The sequence below is a fragment of the Penicillium antarcticum genome (assembly GCF_028974205.1).
Source record: "Penicillium antarcticum strain IBT 31339 chromosome Unknown utg000006l_segment0_segment0, whole genome shotgun sequence".
Taxonomy (NCBI): Eukaryota; Fungi; Ascomycota; class Eurotiomycetes; order Eurotiales; family Aspergillaceae; genus Penicillium; species Penicillium antarcticum.
Genome location: NW_026695304.1, coordinates 1,856,877 through 1,876,972, shown reverse-complemented (window position 1 = coordinate 1,876,972; position 20,096 = coordinate 1,856,877). Strand labels below are relative to the sequence as shown.

Here is a 20,096-nt window from a genome sequence, read left to right as displayed (position 1 = left end):
AAAGTCACTTTATATTATCTTAATTTTATTTTCAGAGGCTTTCTAGTATACGCTTAGCCTCTAGGCTTAGTATCTAATAATCACCAAATTGTATAAGCTCTTCTATAAATATATCCTTATCAGAGGTTTGGATATCGTCGATATCGATCAATATAGGCTTACCGTAGCAGCCTTCTAGATTGGACATTATCCTTTAAGCCCGGTTATCTTAGTACGTCTTTATAGCCTCACATTTAGACACCCGCATTCTTTTTCGGTCGGCTAATATAGGCGTAAGATAGTCCTTAGCAATTATTTCTATATCGTGCCTTTTATCCTAATTATTTAGAGGCATAGGTTTAGCCTACCACTTCCTTTTTCGCTTAACACAATTCGAGCGTAGCTCCTTAATAGAGTGTGAATCAAATATATAGCGACAAAGATAGGATAGATCTTAATACTCCTTCTTTTGATAACATAGGTGTGGGTAGAAGATAGCTATCAAAGGGTCTAGAGAATCAAAATGCTTGTCGATATAGTTTAGGAGAGTTGCTTTGGATATCTATTGCTAGAACCTCTCGTCTAGGGCTTTTCCTATGTCGCATAAGCAGAATAGGCAGAAGCTAGGGGCAACAAGTGTATAGCGAAATGTCAAAATACCACATCGAGGTTGAAGATTGTCGAGGTGGCTTCGGCAATAGTTTGACCATACGTTTTCGTCACAGACTACCTCCGCACAGAGATAGCAAAACTGAACAAAGTTGCATTTTACGCGTCGATAGGCACGTTTTTCATTTCTGTAGCGTTGCTGGTATTGTGGTCCACCTAAAGACCTTCTTTTACACTGTAGGATATGTTTTGCTCTTCCCTGCATCGCGATACTAATTTGATTAGCACTAGCAACTCACTTTAGATGGTTAGTCGTGCTTACTCGAACATAGATGTGGAACAGACTAGACATTGGCCGTCTTCAGGAAGCATCTTTGGGTAGTAAACGACGCGCTCTCTCGCGTTGACGAGCCGCTAGTTGGGCGGAAGGGGAAGATGTGACCTGGCTGAAGCCCCGTTTGCGTCCAGTCGCTTGATTCGAGTCGGAGCCTGACGATTCTGGCGACTGCGTCCGGTGTCGGACATCCGAGGGCGCACAGCTGGCTTGAGACCTCGTGGGCACTCGGCGACCCGCTGTTGGAAATTCTAGTGGAGGCGATGATGGTTGGTAGTCTGAACCCGGTTCTGGACTTACATACTCCGAGTTGGTACTGTCGGAGTGCGGAGCGATTTGCTGTAAGACTTCCTTAGGTATCTGAGAAAGAGCGTGGTCGAAGCTAGTTGTCCACAAAGGAAGTCGTGACTGTGCAGTATTTCTCCATTCCTGGTCACGAACAGGGGAATGGAACGCCATCAAACACAGACACAGAACACTGGCGATGGACGTCTTCGGCTCTTCGAGACTTTGTTCGCCGTTAGGATCACAGAGAAAGTAGTACAATGTGCTAGGATCGTTGTATGGGACGCGGAGACTGGAGAGTAGGGACGCACTAGACAGTAGGGACACACCGGGGGCCGGGGCAAGGAGCGCGACACAAGTTTTAGTGTCGCGCTCTTCCTTTTCATCCGTGTAATTGCATGCCCTAAGGAAACAATGACAATTTCTTGATAGAGCTATGTAGAGTATCCTGGAAGTGATAACGCGAACGGACGTGGACAGCATATTATTTTCAGATAGCTCATCTTAAGAGTGAGGGTCACTTGCTTGGTCCTGCCCGAAGAAGGCTCTGTATCGAAGAGGGCCCCCTGGGAGCAGTCTTTCCATAGATTTTCTAGGTCCAATGAAAGCCACTGCAGAGACCCGCTCCTATAGCAAGCTGACGAGCCAATGAAATCAATCCTCACTCACAGGAGTACAGAAATTCCTATGTGGATAGGAAACCGTGTCGCAGGTGTCGTTCTGACCTCCGTGATTGGCGTGGGGCACTTGGATGGAGTAGATGGAGATTCGAATGCTCGCCGTGGAAGAAGATTCGGCGCAGGTAGTGCCATAAATTGTCGATCATATTATTGCTCTGAACTTTTTACTATGACTCGTTATCAGAGATATCTTGGCTACGAGTAGTCATTACGGCATTTCCTCAGAATCAATAATAGTGCGATCGGATATCTGCATGTTGTACACGCTTGACTTCGATTTGTCAGGCTATGGCTAACGAGTCAACAAGAAGTACGCGAACAGTTCACACTTGTTTTTCAGTTCTCCCAAACCCCTGATGACTCTTTGCAAGTATTAGTTGTGTCACACATTTGTTTACTGCACAGTCAAGCCCCAATTCTTTGCCTCGCTTAATGATCCAGCCATTGATAAATCCGATTTCGGTGGGCCTCCCCTTTCGAATATCCTCACGCATACTGCTGGAGTTATGTGCAGTCTTTTCCACGGTGTCCTGAACGATGGCCGTCAAAGATGCAACAGAGAAATGGGCGGGGTCACGCGGCAGGCATTTGATTTCAGGAAGATTCTCAAAAACATTCGAGATCTCCTTCAATAGACAATGTTGTATTGGCCAGAGATGAGGGTTATCAAAGAGGCCACCGTTGCGGATATCCAGTACTGCTGTTAATGGATTGATGACGCAATTTGTGGCTAGTTTCAGTAACTGAACTCGTAAAAGGTCTGCCCAGTTCAATTCCGTACAACGAAGCCTGGGCGATCGAAGAAGAGCGTCGAGGAGGAACCGATGCTGACATAGCGCTGCATTGTCACCGCTGTCTACAAATCCGACTGCAGCACAGCCATTGGGACCTGACAATACAGCCTCGATTGCTGAATTCAGGTAGACGCCATGGCGCACGATGCCAAACATATACGTTGGTCGTGTTGAAGGATCAATGAAAAGTTGTTCATTTAGTTCTTCAACTTGACCTAGGCCATTTTGAAAGAGACATATGGTAGTTTCTCGTCCTATTCGGGCCTTGAATGGTTCAAGGGCGGTCACTGTCGCCGATGCTTTGACTGCGACGATCAAGTAACGGATGGGGTCGGTACAACTCGATATTTTCTTTTCCAGCAGTTCGGCATCGAACCCGGATCTTTCTTCCAAAATCCCGTCCTCTCCAATTCGAAGACCGAGTGTCCAGTTGCTCGATGAAAGTTCCTGATAGAGACCTTCTTTGTGAACGAGAAGTGTGACACAGGGTGGGTCGGGAAGAGAGCGAAGGGAGTGCGCAATGAATGACCCGATGCTTCCCAAACCAAGAACGTAGATGGGACTGAGCTTGCTTGTCATGGTGGAAGGGACAATTGTAGAGACTGACAATTTTATCTGTTCAGAGTATATAATGTAAGAGCAGACAGGGCATCCATGGCCTACGTCATTACGGAATTCTTTGCGAATAGAATGTACGGAGTTCTTTGCGAGGAGAATATGCGAAAGCGGTGGGACACGGAGTTCTTTGCGGGTCGAATGGTTCCGAGGATAACCAGCTCGGCCATCTCGCCGAGATCCGATAATCGGGATCCCGCGACTCATTCCTCGTTATTTCTCTCAGAAATTGGCCTCAGAATAATCCATTTTGGGAAGTGCAGATAATTACAGTAATTTTTCAAATTTGCACAAGGAAAGAAGTTTTCCATGCCTGCCCACCCCAGTTTCGGATTGAATGCCGGCCCACCAAATGATTGAGAATTATGATAACCTTATCTTATAAATGTCCCGGGGCCCAACCTAGTAATCTAAGGAAGACATTGAAGATCACAGGAGATGCCAGTTATTGTAAAGTACACTTCACAGGAATCACCCCACGCTCGGGAGATTGTTCCTGGAAAGTGTTTACCTCGTCCGTTCGAGTTTGCTCCGGTATAGTGCTTTTGGTCCGAACTAAGGTTGGAAATATCCGCGCTGACTTCAAAAGCTTCGAAAGCTTCACATCGTTGTTGCGGGCGTGTATTTTGTCTTCAACAGCTCACTCGGATCCTCTATCGCATCTGGAGCTCACGATGGGATCGCTGATGAGTTTCACATCCCTAAAGAGAGCATCCGAATGGTTCTTCCAACGTCACTTTACATGGCCGGCTTTGCGATAGGTACGTCAGGCTTTTGCAGCCTACAGGTAAGACGAAAATACTCACTTAGGTATTGTTATCTATAGGTCCTGTTCTATTTGGTCCCTTGAGTGAATATTTTGGCCGAAAGCCTGTTCTTGTGATTACCATTGCCATCTATCTAATCTTCACCATGGCATGCGCAGTGTCGCCGACATTTCCAGCGCTTCTTGCATTTCAATTTTTTTGCGGACTAGGAGGCTCAGCACCAAATGCGATATTAGGTGGTCTATTCTCCGACATATACGATGATCCGCATCAGCGTGGATTAGCGATGTCATGGTTCATGTTTGCCACAACGTTCCCACCCCTTCTAGGACCGATTATCTCAGGATTCATATCTGAAATCACTTGGAGGTGGACCTTCTGGGCCGGTCTTATCATTGGCGCTCCTGGTTTTCCTCTCCTACTTACCATGCCTGAGACATACGTACCAGTTTTGCGTCAGAGGCATGAAAAGTCTCATAATGAGAAACAGACTACAGAAAAGAGTTTGTCAGGACGTTGTTCAGGAACAAGGGGTTTCTCTAATGAGATGAGCACTATCCTCAGTCGCCCATTCCTCATGTTCATACGAGAACCGATTGTTTTCTGTTGTTCGCTGTACCTCGCGCTCATTTATTCGATTTTATACCTGTATTTCCAGGCATATCCCATCATTTTCCACGGTATGTCATATAATGTCACGTCATGTCACCAGATGCTAATACCATTAGGTTTATATGGCCTCTCTGCTGGTGTGGTCGGGCTAGCCTTTCTTCCAAGTGAGAAACCTTTAACATGTGACTAAATTAAGCTCTAACCTCCTGCCAGTTCTGCCAGGGTCGATTATTGCCTTCATCATTGTTTTTATGTACAGCTCATACTACAGCAAAGCCTTGAGAGCGGAACTGAGTTGGGCCAAACTGGAGGAGTATCGCCGTCTCCCGCTTGCCTGTATTGGAGCTCCCGGAATTCCTATAGCACTTTTCTGGCTTGGATGGTCTGCAAAGCTCTCCATGCATCCAGTGATGCCAATGATGTCAGGGATTTTCTTCGGATTCGGCTACCTGTTAATATTCGTTGCGCTCCTCAATTATCTCACCGATGCGTACAAGCAATTCTCAGCCTCAGCCTCTGCAGCAACAAGTACATTGCGATCTATTTTTGCTGTTTTTCTCCCTTTGGCTACCACCCCTATGTATAACAAATTGGGCATTAACTGGGCGAGCTCGCTGCTCGGTTTATTCTCACTAGCTATGGCCATAGTTCCGTTTGTCTTCATCAGGAACGGCGTCTGGATACGTGCCAATAGCAAGTTCGTACAGAAGGCTCAATAGGCAACGCAACGGCTAGAGGAATACCAAGATATGCCAAGAGTGTTTAGTATTTACTTGAGTACTTGAAGGCGCAAACATATATGAAAAGCCAAGCAGATGACGCTTTCCTGGGATAATACTGTCCAAGTTATACTAGGCTGCAACTAATGCTAGCTACTCTTAGGGCTGCTTTGTGCTCAAGGTGTAATACTGTTGTTGTCCCAACCAATCGACTTAAACAAAGCCCATTTCCGAGGAAAAGTAAAGCTTAGATCGTCGAGGCTTTCTCAATTGCAGATGAGCAAAGCCATTTACAGAACTGCAATGCATTCCATCTCAACGTCGGTGTTAAAAGGCAAAGTCTTAACAGCCACACAACTGAGATTGCGACAAATCAGACAAGTTTATACAAGCACCAAATGGATTCGTACATACGTTCGGCAGGGTTTCACTCCATCCACGAAATATTGCTCGTAAACCGAGTTCATGGCCGCAAAGTCGTCCATGTTTGCGAGGTAAACATTGATCTTAACAGCTCGATTGAGATTGGAGCCAGCAGCCTGTAGAGTACTGGAAAGGCTCTCGAGGATACGTTTCTAGAAGTTTATGAGCGTCTCAACCACACCTAGCAACCAGTTTGGAGTACTATTTCTTACCGTATGAGCCTTGAGATCCCCGTTAATCAAGCTACCTGTTTCAGGATCAATCGCAACGATTCCAGAGCAATAGACAACGCCATTAGCAATGACTGCTTGCGAATAGAGGCCCCCAAAGGGTTGAGGCGCCTTGTCTGTATGAGCTGCCGTTCTTGAAATAGACATTTTGGCCCAGAGATCAGTTCCGAAAGTTTTGAAGCGTAAAGGAGAGCAGCGTTCCGTATCAAACGGCAGGTATTTATAATCTACCCTTTTACACTTTTCCAGACATGACGTCTGATTGGTATTTCTCAGCAAATGCCTTCTCGCTTCATTCACCGAACCAAACTATCTATTAAAATTATACTTCAAATAACCACCAAAGTGGATCATTTAATTCTGCCGAAGTCCGACAGAAACCGCCATAGGCCGATATCGGCAGTTTGAACTGACCCAGCGTCATTCAATTACAGTTATTACCAGATTCATTACCAATAAAGGCCTCGACGTTTCCGGCTTGACCGTCGAGTTCCTTTCATCGCTGCCCGGAACACCACTTTCAATCTTGACTGTTATCTTCTACCTTTTATTTTGCTTTGACTTTTTCGAAGGTGAAAAGCTGAGTTTCTGCACGGTCCCCACGAGGACATTTTATCCCTGCTCGTCTTGGATTCTCCATCCCACTTATACTGAAATTTGTCGCCGACATGGTGTTGTACCTCGATTATGTGACGCTTGATGTCTTCACTTCAAGCGCTTTCAAGGGGAATCCATTGGCCGTGGTTTTTCTTCCGAGGCTTAGTTCGGAACGCGTTACCCGAGACCAGATGCAGGCCATTGCTCGAGAATTCAATTTTTCGGAGACCATATTTGTCTACCCGGTCTCCCCGATGACTCCTTCAAAGCGCAGAATCGATATCTTTATGACCACAAAGGAGCTTCCTTTCGCTGGCCATCCGACCATTGGTGCCGCATCATGGCTCCTTCGTTTATCGCCATGCCGAGAAGAACAGGCTGAATTGAAAGCCCTTACAACTAAAGCTGGTGATATTCCAATCTCACAAATGGCGGCATCGTCACTTGTTTCGGCCTCCATTCCGCATGAATTCCACCTTCATAAGACGCGATTTCCCTTGTCGGAGCTTCTGCGACTACATCCCACCCTCGGCCAGTTTCTGCAGACCAATGAATTTGAAAAAGACAGTTTCCCTGTTTTCTCCGTCGTCAAGGGTATGACTGTGATTCCTGTTGAGCTTCCGAGCATCAACGCTTTAGGCGCTATAGACATGCCCACTGGCGGTGAAACGATCAAGACTCTTTCAGCCCTGAATGGAGGTTACCTCGATGCTGGCTGGGATGGCGAAGGGCTCATCAATCTTTACTTCTATGTTCGTGATGTGCCTGACGGTGGAAAGACAGTGCTTCGTACACGTATGCTTCTGGGGAATTTTGAAGATCCGGCCACTGGCAGCTCTGCCACTGGTCTAGCGGCATACCTCTCTTTATTCAGCCAACAGCCTGCAGACAATTTGGTGTTTGACTATGAGATTGTGCAAGGAGTTGAGATGGGACGCAAGAGTAATATTGGTGTTCATGTTGTGCTTTGTCGCGATAAAAAGGGGATCGAAGAGGTGAAACTCATTGGAGGAGCTGTCCAGGTATTCTCGGGCCAAATTCGATTGGATTGATATATTGTCTCACAGGAGATCAATATTGAGGATTGGCGCCCTGAATGTCTGGATAACCCAACCGCCGCATCCTCGGCCAGCATCTCCTTGATCATCATCTGCCGAGAGCATGAAGCTATTCAAAATCCAACCGCAAACGGGCAGCCGTTGGGGACAGCCATACAGTCCGCCAAGTCTTCTTTCCTCTGTCTCCTGGAGCGACCACCAAGTAGCGATGTCGGCGAAGTGTTTGGTATGCGATTTATTAGAAATTAATTCTCCTGGAAGGCGTATAAAACCCCCCACTTCCAAGAACTCCAAGAATATTGTACCAACCTTTCTCATCAATTTCCAGACTTATGCTTTTTCTCGCGGGCTGAACCTGCGCCCAGATAGGTCTGATAAAACGTGGTGACCTAATATCAGCTGTAGGAGTAATGTCGAACCAGAAATGGTCTATCTGGCAGCCAAAGTAGTTAAGGTGAAATGGGGAGCTTACGGAAACCTGGAATAGGCAACACGGCCGTGACGCACCTGCTGTAAGATAAATCTACAAGTTATTCGACTTCAGAACACCATTTAAGGAGTAGTGGCTTATCAGACAGAATAGGAAGTTGAGAGCGCCATAATCAAGAGTAAGCTTCCTATCTGGTAAGAAGAAGGACCGTGCAGCCTCGCCCCAGATACTGACAGCCTCTTTAGTTACTCTTTTCTCCGCCAACGTCTACTTAAGTAGATTCGCAAAAAACGCCTCGAGAGCGTGGTCCTCTAATTCACCAACCCATCCCACATGCATATCAGGTCTGACAACGACTACAGCCCCTCTTGTACGGTCAATCCCCCACCTTGTATATGCTCGACCGTCACAGTAGCGGTCATAATGGACTGGTGCATCAACGAAGATACGCGAGAAGTCCCATCCATGGTAGCTTGGGTCGAAAGGCCCACGTAGGGCTGCTGGAAATTCGAAAGGAGAGATAGACTCGGAGGCATCCACGGTGCTGTGAATCGCTAGGAGGGACACCATAGACGTGAGGCATCGTTGATGCAGGTACGAGATAGCAGGGTGTTGTAGGATAGGGGAACAGACATCTTGAGTATCCGAAGACACGGTAAAAGGATACCGATAGCGGGTATAGAGAAGCGACGTTTTTCTTCCGCTCTCATCCTCATTTTCGGCTTCCAGTCTTTCACAGAACCTCTTGACTCTCTCCATTTGATGCGGCACACTTACGTCCCCGGCCATGAGGACAATCCTGAATCGGCTATCGCTCTCAAAAAGTTTTGTCGTCCAGTATAGCTGCGAATTTGCATGCCCCAAGACCCGAGCGTGCTTGAAAGACTCGCCCACAATCAGTCCAGTCGCAACAGACTGTGTGCTTGTTTGCTTAGAGACCAGAATGCTCTGTGCATACATAAGCTTTCGGCCATCTGAGAATTCCCGAAATTCGGTATGGCGTTTTTGGAACTCCTTGGGATCCAGATTTCCATTGTCAATGAAAAGCGTGCGGTCGAAGGCGACGAGCTTCTGAGCCACAGGGAGTCGCTCGCCCTCATACGTAGCGAGCAGTGCATTTTCATCACGAACGATCCCGGCGACTGCCAACGCAACTTTCCAACCAAGGTTGAACCCGTCCTGAATACTCGTATTCATGCCTAGTCCGACCTTGGGGGAATGCATATGTACAGCATCACCAGTGAGAAATATGCGGTTGCCCGGATGTTGACTGCGCTCCGCTACTCGCTGGCTAACCTGGTACACACTCCACCACTCGCAAACCGTAAAGTCGAGTTTGTAGGGTGCAAAGAATTTCTTAGCCTTCGAAACAATCTGCTCAAGTGTGATCGATGCGCGGTTAAATCGATCACCCGAAGACTGTTCGCTGAAGGGAACATAGACCCGCGTCATGTTGCGCTCCCGCGGGACGAGCATCAGCGTTCCTTGTGTGCCCTTAATGAAGCAGGGGTATCGGATGTCTGGAAAGTCGGTTATAGGCACAATATCCATTACCCCCCTTGATCGTGTCAGTAAGCATCTCTATCAAGGTTCTCTGTGCTTAGATAAACCCACCAGATGGAATCAGTTCGAGAGCCTTCGGTTCGATAATCCAATTGATCCCTGAGCCAGCTATGTGCACCATCGGACCCAATCAAATATCGAGCCTTGAGTACCTCGAGGGTACCGGACTTCTGCCTCCGTCCATCACCATGGTTCCATTCATCCGGTGGTAGGTTGCTCTTGGCCAGAACATCGCGACCACCAAAGGCACCATTTGCCGGCTTCGGGTTCGCCTCATCGTCCGAAAGAGTTCGCAACGTCACCGTGATTGGATACGCACCATGGTCGCTTTCCAAGTTAGGATCGTAGACTAGAGAATCAGCAGTGACGCCTCGCTCAACATCCAACTTCCAATGGGAAAGTTCACCAATTGCGTCAACCAGGAAGCGCTCGATACGTCCTTGGGTTATGGTAACATTCAGGAATGGAGAAGGTAAATCGTTAATGTGGTCTTGCATTAACTTGTCAACAGAATTCCGAAAGATTCCTCCTTTTTCATCTGGAATCTGTTTGCTTACGCCTCTGATCAGTCAACGTCGAAGTAGGGAGGCAGCGGCCTGGGGCGCAAATTACTACAGACCCATGTTTTGAGGCTTTCGAAAATATAGCCCTCTCTGGTAACTTTTTCCTGCAGGCCATGGCCCATACTATCAAGTATCTCCTCGGTTCTCGCTCTCAGCCCGTCAGCATGGCCATTGATCACCTTGGTACCACGTTTGTCGATTATGCGCACGTTGATGTCGCAGCGAGCCATCCACCACGCAGCCATGAGACCAGCTGGCCCTGCGCCAATAATGAGGCTGACATACCGTCTTAGCGTGGAAGAGAAAAATCCAATTAAAGACACTCACACGTCCGTTTTCGACTCCAGGACTTCCTGGGGCCCTGCATTGAGAGCCATGCTAAGAGAATGAAACAAGGAGGCAGTTCGTACTAGGGCGAAGGTGCTGTGTTTTGCGATCGAGAGACAGTTTACTGGCTTCGGGGTCAATAGTGCGATTGTTAAGATACAATGAGGTAGCCGACGCCACTTTATATGCAGTTCCTGTCACTATTCGGCCGCAAGATATCCGAGTTCCGGTCCTATGCCACTGACGATCATTTGTCGGAAACGGACACCGCACCGGTCCGCTCGTGACCATGATTAGGCGGCCGTGGCCAGTTCGGTGACTTCGGTCCCTTTTTATGCTAGCGTCGCTCCTCTATCTATTCTGTTGGGAATGAGGAGAGTTTCTTTATCCGCTTTGTCAGCGGCTCTCGGAGGAACTGGAGATAATGAGCCAGCGGAAATGAAGAGCTGGAAGACAAGCTAAATGGGATATCTAAATTTAAATACGTAAAAGTTATTATGAAATATGCGTTGCAGTAATATATAGGGACCCGAATGGTAATATAAATCTGAATAGGAGAAACCTATGAACACTGTCAATGAATAGTAGGCACAGCTTTCGGTATTTCCACGGAAGCCATTAGTTCCTCCACCATTCTTCCAGCAGTTATAGTTAACTAGAAAGAAGGGCCGCTGACAGAGCAAATAAAGATTGCGGCGAGGATAGGACATGCAGCATGCATTACGGTTGTACCATACAAAAAAAAAGCAGAATGTAAACACTGAATCAGCACTGTCCTTAGTTGTGAATAGACCTCGGCAAGGACCGGGTCCGGTCCCAACTTTGAGGACCGGGACCGGACCATGCGGTCTTTGGTCTTTTTTCAAAGTAGTCAGGACCGCACCACGGTCCCCCGTGGTCCTTTGCGGTCCCCCATGCGGTCCCCCGCAATTTCATAATTATGCCAAGACCTTCCTTGTTTGGCCGTATAAACTGATTATTCAGCCACGTTTTTTACTGTTATTTAACACTGTTTTGGTATCTACAAAAATTTTGATAATGAATCAGGTCTAACAATCAATAAAACAGTTGAAACTACCTTGTATCTGATTTCATGAAGCTTGGTATTAAGTTAATTACCAATGAACTTTCGATTTCGGACTGTTGTGGTTGACATTTTAGAATTTACTTCTGATCATGCAAAGATATATATATTTTCTACACCGGAGCACTTGTACGCTTAGGAAGAGTCATGACCATTAATATCCCTAGCCTAGATTTCTGACGGCCGTCAGAATTTAAGCCTATCTATTGCCTAGAAACTGTTGATATCCCCACTAGATTTCTGACGGCCGTCAGAATTTGAGCCTATCTATTGCCTGGAAACTGTTGATATTCCTACTAGATATCTAATAGCTGTTATCATTTAGGCCGATTCATGCGCGTTAGATATAGATTATTTGCAGGATCTAATAAGTTCTACCGGTTCTTGCGGTCTTTTGGCGGTCTGTTAGCGGTCCTTATACGGTCTCTATACGGTCCTTGTGGTCTTTTGGTGGTCCTTGCGGTCTTTTGGCGATCTATTAGCGGTCCTTATACGGTCCTTGCGGTCCTTATGCGGTCTTTACGGTCTTTATGCGGTCCTTGCGGTCTTTATACGGTCCTTACGGTCTTTATACGGTCCCCGCGGTCTAAGACCGCATAGATCTAAGTAGAGTGGGTCTTATTAGCCAATTACGGTCTATAATCTAGCCTATTCTATCTGAAATCATTTTCTTGAATATAAATACCCCTTAGGATTCTTTTGCCTAGATAAAAGATAATAGTATGTCTTGACCATCACTCTAAAGCCACACTACCTAATATCTATTAATTATTCATCAATATATCATAGAGCCACGCATCCCAATTCTCGGATAATTATCCCTTATCTATCTTTGAGGACAACCCAGTTGATACACTCTCTTTCCTTACATCTAATAAGCTATTTAACCTAGACGGAGGCGTAACACCAATATCTACTCCTAGTGTGGCCTTCACATAACCGGTAGTACCTATCCCGATTCCACAAACTCTTGAGCGTGTTAGTCTATTTAGCAAGAAGAACTATATCCTTTGGATAGAGATGTTTAACAAGGATTTTGTCGCTTGGTGGCTAAAAACCGAGTATAGAAGTGCAACAAAACGGAATATCTTTGATAGTAAACGGCTAGTAGGCTCTTAGGAACACTTCTACTAGGTTGCTGCAATCTCTGATAGATCCCCTAAGGTGATATATAAGCAGTATAATCATATCCTTGCTTATCCTATAGACCGGCACCGGGGAATATCTACTATAAATAGGTATTTCTCACAAGCCGCTACCTATCAAAAGGGAAGGAGTAAGACACAAGATATTAGAGAGATGATCTCGAATAGGGTATAAATACTATCTACAAGGCTTACTTTATACTAACTTATATAGTTCTCTATAGACAAATCTTCCCTCCCGCAAACAGGGGTTTTCACCGGGAGCTTAGATAGATAGGTTAACCACCTTTATTGTTGCTCTACGCCTGCCATTCCAGCTTATTAAGCACCCTGAATTTCGCGCCCTTATCGAAATAGCTTCCTCTACCCTATCTATCCCTAAAATACCTAGTGCTAGGACTATCCGTCGGCATCTTCAGGAGATAGTCAAGGAACGTTAGGATTCTCTGCTTCAAACCCTCCTAGAGGGCGCTAAGCTTTCTATAGCATTGGATTGCTAGACCTCCCTATTTTGTTAGGCGTTTATAGCAGTTATAGGCTACTTTATCGACCTTTAGTGGAACTACCGTGAGATCTTACTCGGCTTTGAACCTCTTCGTGGCTCCCACACTAGCGCCTATCTTAGTAGTATCCTACTTGAGCTACTTAAGAAGCATCAAATTACCAATCGTGTGCTTACGATTACTACCGATAATACATCGAATAACGGTATATTACTAACTACTCTCGAAGAGGCTATTTCGTCTCTTAAGCTTCCAAGTCACATACCGATCATTCGTATACCATATATTGCACATATTATACAGCTCAGTCTGAAGGAGCTTCTTGGTCAGATAGATATAAACCCACAGAATGATAGGGAAGAAATAGAGTGGGCCGATCAGAGACATACCGCCCGTCAAGAGAACAGAAGGATTATGCAAACCCTCAACAAAGTATACTACCCCCTCCTTTTTCTACTATCGTATCTCTATTTGATACTAACTATATAATATCCTTTAGGTTCGTAAAATTGCAGTCTATATCAATAAAAGCCCCTAGCGCCGCGAGAGCTTTATTGGACTTCAGACAAAAGAACCGAAACTTATACCAATACAAGATATCCGAACACGCTAGAATTCCACGTTTCTTATACTTCGACGCGCACGTCGGCTATAGACTATATTTGATAGATTTTGTGCACAATTTAATCTGACTAATATAAAGATAGATAAGGATAAATAGCGACAGGTTGATTATCTACTATCAATCACCTATCCCTTCTTCAAGTTCACTTCATCTTTATCAGCTACAACTAATGTGACTATCCATAATGTGTTTAGAATCTACAATGCCTTATTTACCTATATTAATAAGGCAAAAGCGCAGCTAGCACGAAAGAAAGTCGGGTAGAAGAAAGTAATAAAACTAGCGCTCGAGCATAGGCGCAATAAGCTTGCGGAGTATTATAGCAAGACTAATAATATTCCGAATGATCTCTATACAATTAGGACTATCTTAGGCCCACGAAATAAGCTTGAGTTCTTCTTGATACTAGAATAGGAGAAACACTAGGCACCGCGGTATAAGGAGTCCCTCGAGACTTATATCCAGCCTTACCAGAAGCGCCATATAGAGGCATAGACAATATCAAGTTCCTAGTCAATAAGTAACGATATCTCTAATATTGATATACTTCTAAGACCTACTACCTCTATCCAGTCAAGACCGACTACTCTAGATAAATTCATAAGGTATCTTAGAAGTAGTAAGTTTAATATCCCTCTCTCCTATTGTATATCAAATCTTTGTTTTTGCTAACTTTATATCTCTCTAGGTACTATCCAATCAACACCCCTAGTCTTCTAGAAGGCTTATAAGGCAGAGTATCCTATCTTAGCAAGCCTTGCCCGAGATATCCTTACAACTCTAGCTAGCGGCTCTAGGGTAGAGAGACTTTTTAACTCTACTCGGGATATATGCCACTATCGCCGGGGCTCATTAAGACCACAGACTATTTAGGACCTAATAATATTTATGTATACAACCAGATTTGATATATAGTCTAAGCAGCTTGCGCTAGTAGATAAGTTCCTCTCTACCCAAGAGAAGCATTCGAAGAAGGAGCAGGATAATACTGAGCAAGAGGATAAAGAGTTTGATCCTATTAGCGATGACGAGGAAGATCTTACAATAGAAACTTCTGCAGAAGTATCTATTAAGCAGCCTAGCCTACGAGCGCTAGGGAAGAGAAGGGCTATTGATAATGATGAGATCCCTCTACCTGATTTTGACATTCAGAGGCGTTCGTCAGGGCGTATTCCAAAGAGACTAAGACATAATACGGATTTTGTATATAATTAATAGATATAAAGGACAATTGATCCTTTCAACATGAATCATGCACATAAGTAATTTCTAGAAAAGTACTCAAAATTTCTGGAAAGAATACGTTTAGGCTACATATAACAAAGTATGACAGTAAAATACTAAAAAATACCAATAGATTCTTCATAAATTATGTAAATCACGGGGTTCTACATATTTGTCCCGTTTGTAGGACCGCAAGACCGGACCGGACCGCAGTGGTGCGGTCCTATAAAAGTTGGGACCGCCCAGCGGTCCTGATAGTAAGGACCAAGCCCTGCATGGTCCGGTCCGGTCCGCGGTCTGGTCCGGTCCCTTGCGGTCCTTGCCGAGGTCTATCTGATTCTGCCGTTCCGTCTATCTATCGGTCTATAGGTGGAATATAGTTAATAGCCTTCGGTCTGTTCTTAGTAATACGCAAAACGACGACTAGAATTCGCTTATAAATAGGCTGCCCCTATCACTAACTAGGTTTTCTAGTATGCCTAGGATTAGTATCACTTTAGAGAACTATAACTAGGCGAGTTCTTGCGTATCAATATCCTTTGTATATAGAAGATATAATACGTATTTCGTATATAAATCAACCACTACTAGAACTACGTTATATACCCTACTATCCTATTTTAAGGGAGGTATACTAGTGATAAAGTCTAAACTAACCTATTCCGCTAGTCGGGATAGCACTAGCATAGGTTGCAAAAGCCCGTATAGCTTATACCGCCTAGTCAAGTTCCTCTAATAGGCTACGTATTCTTAGACGTACGTATAGACGAAGCTTTTTATATCGTGCTAGTAGAAACGCTAGCCGATAGCTTCCTAAGTCCGTTTTTCCCTATAATACCCCCCTTGCGGATTATTATAGTGCACTTTTATAATCTCTTGCCGTAGGGCTAGGTTATTCGGCACGTATACTTAGTAGCTATAGCATAATAGTCCGTTATTTGTCTTGGTCTACGCTATGCCCGCTAGTCTAACTAGCCTATCCTTATACGCCCGTCCCTCTATCTTACTAAGTTTATTAACGCTAATAGGATCTAACGCTTACGTATACTTGATTAACTTAATAAGTAAGGGTCGCAATAAGTCTAGATATACCCCTATTCCGTCTATAGCCTTTGCCGCTAGTAGACGGGGTATTCGACTACTTAAGTCGATCTAGTCCTCTTAACCGTACTACGCCTATTCTCTCTTCTAGAGGTCTTCGGCTAATAGTCTTCCTATACGGAGGATAGGGCTAGTCCGTAAGGGGCCTTCGTAGGTTATTACCTAACGTAGGCGCGGCAATAAAAGTCTATCTATTCCGCTCACTATAATTCTACTAATCAATAGTATCTCGTTAGGGTCCGTAGCCCTATAACTCTACCGGATCTTTCGTTATAATATAGGTAATATTAAATTGTCCGTAGTTTCGCCTTCCTTAGGCGCGTAATCCGGACGCCGACTAGGTATATCCGCTAGATTCTTCTTGCCGGACCTATATTCGATAACGAAATCGAATACCGCAAGGTATTCGGACTATCTTGCTTACCGCCTACTTAACACCTTTGTGGTTATAAAATAGCGTAAGTTAGCGTGGTTAGTTAGGACTCTTACTAGGAATTTGCTACCCTCTAGGTAGTGCCTCTATTGCCTAAATAATTCTATAATAGCTAATAGCTCTAAATCATACGTCTTATACCGGGTTTCTGGCCTAATCATCTTCCGAGACTAATACGCAATAGGGTGCTATCCCTTATCTATAAATAACTAGCTTAGTATACTCCCGAGTCCGAAACCTAACGTATCGCACTCGACTAGTAAGGCTAGTTCGGGGTCGAAGTGTTAGAGGAATAGCTCTTCCGTAAAAGCCCTCTTTAGCCTTTCGAACGCGTCTTACGCTTCCCGAGTCTATTAGAACCCGTCTTTCTTTTGGTTAGCTTTCCTAGCCGTTCTACCGTAGGTAGTAGCCGAAATAGGTATATAGATAGCTAAGAACCGTTCAATAAAATAGCGGTAGAACCCGGCGTACCCTATAAACTACTAGACGTCGAACGTATATTTAGGGATAGGCTATTCCTATATAGTTTTGACACGTTCTTTTTCTATACTTACCCCTTCTAGGGTGATCACAAACCCAAGGAATATAACCGAATCGGTATAGAAGCGGCACTTACTACGTTTTGTGTATAGCTAGTAGATACGTAGCCGTCGAAAGACTTCTCGAATATACTCGATATACTCTTCCTTATTCTAAGAGAATATTAGGATATCGTCTAGATAGACGACACAAAATTGGTCGAGGAGGTTATAAAGCGCCCTATTAATATACGCTTAGAATATAGTAGGGGTATTCGCTAGTCTAAATAGTATAACTATATATTCGAAATAGCCGTATCGCGTACGGAACGCTATCTTCTATTCGTCTCCCTTCTTGATTCGGATCCTATAGTAGGTATCCCAGAGGTCTAGCTAGGTGAAGATTTTTGCGCCCGATAGTCGGTCTATTGTCTCGCTCACTAGCGGTAGGGGGTAGTGGTTCTTGATAGTAATATTATTAAGACCCCGATAGTCCACGTATAACCGTAAAGACCTATCCTTCTTCTTGACAAAGATAATTAGTGCGCTAGCTAGACTCTAGGAAGGCCGAATCTATTCCTTGGCTAGTATTTTATTAATATAGTTTCTTAGCACCCCTAGCTTGTTCGGGGAGAGAGGGTAAATTGGCTAGTGCGGTAGCTAGGCGCCCTCCTCTAGTTCGATAGCGTGATCTAAATATATAGACTAGGGTAGTTTGCCCGCGTCTTCCTCGCTAAAAATATCTTCGAAGTCCCTATACGCTTCTAGGATAGTTTCGCTATTGTCAATTACTATATAGAAGAACGGCACTAGGCCGTCTTTATCCGATAACTATAGGTAGATAGCTATAACGAATACTCCGAGCGTAGCCTTATTATAATATACTACGGCGGATATCCTAAGGAGCTACGTAGGTTTATTGTCACGGTAATTCTACGTATATTCTTTGTAATTGATGTCGGGGTTAGCTAAGATAAGCTAGTCGTATCCAAGAATTATATCGTACCCTTGGATTTCGACTGCCTCGCACGTAATAGGGTCTTCTCGAATAGTTCCGGCGCTATCGGTTATTTCAAGAAGTAGCTTATACGCTCTAAATAACCGGACAGTCTATTCGTTAATAGCCCTAACCGTCCGCGGTATAGCTTCGCTATCCGGGAGGTGTTATTTGGCCTATTTTTGGTTCACGAAACTTGCCTCTACGCCGCTATCTATAAGGACGCTTATAGGGATACCCCTATCGGCTAGGATAATAACCGTTTCGTAGACAAATACCTTTTCTCTATCTAAATATATCTTAGCGGCCCCGAGTGCGATTGCGGCAAGGTTCACTAGGGCTATCTATTTTTTGGTACTTCGACGGTAGAGGCTCTAAGGTCCGTCTTCTTCCTTATATAGGATCTAGCGAGGTAACCTATCTCTCCGTAGTTGAAATAGGCGCTATCCTATACCTTTCTTTTCTTAGCTAGGTTAGTCGAAGTGCTATATCGTAGTGTCGGATCCTATCGTAATCCGTAACTACCCCTTCCTTGTCCTCGACCTTTAGTCTAGAAGGTAGGGTTACGGCCGAAAGTGTGTGGTTAGGGCTAATTTCCCTAGTCCGGTAGAATAGCCCCTTTAGCGTCCTTCCTTCGGTTAGATAGGGCTAGTCGTCGGGTAGGGATATTATTCTCGATAGTAGTAAGATAGTCGATATACTCTATAAGGTCTATTTCTCTCTAGACGTCGAATTACTCCCTCCTTTCTTTAATAGAGGGTAACACCGAGTTACGAAGCCGGGTATAGATTTAAATATCGCCTATCCGTTCTTGTTCTTTTATCTAGCCCTAGTACTAGATTAAGCGCGTAGTATATTCGCGGATAGACTTAGTTTCTTTCTAAGTAGCTAGGTCGAATTTCTGAGGATGTCAGGGTTATAGGATCATGTAATAAGAGGAAAGGAAGTAATAAAGAAGAGAGTAAGAAGAATAAAGTGAGAGAGAAGAGTATAGTTATTTATTTCAGTCGGGGTATCACTCTCTATTTATGTTATTTCCCCTAGGTGGCAAATGCTCTTGCCACCTAGTTGATTTATCAGCATTGGTAATTTGATTTATCAGCAGATGCTTCTAGTTCTTTCTATTAGCTTCTATTGCCGATAGTATCCGAAGGTATTCGGTTATAGCCGAGATCTCGGTTCTTATTGGTTCGGGATCTTATCTTATAAGATCCACTATATTATAATTAGTCTTATAGGAAAAAGTGGCTTTTTCCTACCCTCCATTATAAAAAGGGTTCTTTTATAGTCGTATAGACTTCTTATATTGATAGAATTGCTTAGACATAGCTTCTTATAGATTCTTGTGCTTATTGATTAATCCAATGGCCTAGTTCTTTATATCCCTAAAACGAGGGGTATCGTAGGGAAACTTGACCTTATATAGCTCCTTCACCTAGTTCGAGCAATAGGCTAGCGCCTATCGCGTCTAATAAGGTTAGTACTCGAACTAGTCTATATAAGTATAGTTAGCCTCGAAGAACTCTTCTAGTAAGAAGACCTATCTTCGATACTTATCGTTATCTTTTGCCTTATAGATCACTAGGTTAGGCTAATCCCGCGGTTTCTTAATACTATGTCGGCGTAGGGTGAATAGGGCCTTCCGATCAGATTCCTGGTCGGTAGCTTATAGCGGTCGATAGTTATTAAGCTCGAATAGCTCGTTAGGGAAACTAGTTAGTGGTATAATAGCTTCTTCGCCGAATGCGATAGGCGGCTAGGTTATCTCCGATTGCGACGTACTTGCTAGAGTAAACGCCCTTATCGGTGTATTACTAGGTGTAGTAAATAGCGTATTGCTAGGTGCGAGTAGAGGTGGTCTTATCTCTGCTTATTACGTAA

General features: G+C 44.5%; 6 protein-coding genes across 6 annotated transcripts; 2 read left to right on the top strand and 4 right to left on the bottom strand.

Annotated features, from left to right (window-relative positions):
- Positions 1 to 1,002: 1,002 nt before the first annotated feature.
- N7508_006781 (uncharacterized protein) lies at positions 1,003 to 1,690 on the bottom strand (the record flags this gene model as incomplete). Its single annotated transcript, XM_058464847.1, has 3 exons — positions 1,003 to 1,173; positions 1,223 to 1,610; positions 1,680 to 1,690. 3 exons carry the CDS (start codon positions 1,688 to 1,690, stop codon positions 1,003 to 1,005), a joined length of 570 nt encoding a protein of 189 aa, XP_058318700.1.
- Positions 1,691 to 2,210: 520 nt separating this feature from the next.
- Positions 2,211 to 3,260, bottom strand: N7508_006780 (2-dehydropantoate 2-reductase family protein; the record flags this gene model as incomplete). The annotated part of the gene is made up of 1 exon (XM_058464846.1): positions 2,211 to 3,260. The coding sequence occupies one exon, from the start codon at positions 3,258 to 3,260 to the stop codon at positions 2,211 to 2,213; it is 1,050 nt and encodes a 349-aa protein (XP_058318699.1).
- A 474-nt stretch (positions 3,261 to 3,734) lies between these two features.
- Positions 3,735 to 5,394, top strand: N7508_006779 (MFS transporter; the record flags this gene model as incomplete). The annotated part of the gene is made up of 5 exons (XM_058464845.1): positions 3,735 to 3,830; positions 3,886 to 4,057; positions 4,123 to 4,743; positions 4,792 to 4,839; positions 4,889 to 5,394. The coding sequence occupies 5 exons, from the start codon at positions 3,735 to 3,737 to the stop codon at positions 5,392 to 5,394; spliced, it is 1,443 nt and encodes a 480-aa protein (XP_058318698.1).
- Positions 5,395 to 5,684: 290 nt separating this feature from the next.
- N7508_006778 (L-PSP endoribonuclease family protein (B.t1.c1)) lies at positions 5,685 to 6,194 on the bottom strand (the record flags this gene model as incomplete). The annotated part of the gene is made up of 3 exons (XM_058464844.1): positions 5,685 to 5,751; positions 5,809 to 5,969; positions 6,030 to 6,194. 3 exons carry the CDS (start codon positions 6,192 to 6,194, stop codon positions 5,685 to 5,687), a joined length of 393 nt encoding a protein of 130 aa, XP_058318697.1.
- A 521-nt stretch (positions 6,195 to 6,715) lies between these two features.
- N7508_006777 (PhzF family phenazine biosynthesis protein) lies at positions 6,716 to 7,696 on the top strand (the record flags this gene model as incomplete). Its single annotated transcript, XM_058464843.1, has 1 exon — positions 6,716 to 7,696. The coding sequence occupies one exon, from the start codon at positions 6,716 to 6,718 to the stop codon at positions 7,694 to 7,696; it is 981 nt and encodes a 326-aa protein (XP_058318696.1).
- A 703-nt stretch (positions 7,697 to 8,399) lies between these two features.
- N7508_006776 (Phenol 2-monooxygenase) lies at positions 8,400 to 10,635 on the bottom strand (the record flags this gene model as incomplete). The annotated part of the gene is made up of 4 exons (XM_058464842.1): positions 8,400 to 9,690; positions 9,747 to 10,240; positions 10,315 to 10,534; positions 10,586 to 10,635. The coding sequence occupies 4 exons, from the start codon at positions 10,633 to 10,635 to the stop codon at positions 8,400 to 8,402; spliced, it is 2,055 nt and encodes a 684-aa protein (XP_058318695.1).
- Between the last annotated feature and the right edge of the window lie 9,461 nt (positions 10,636 to 20,096).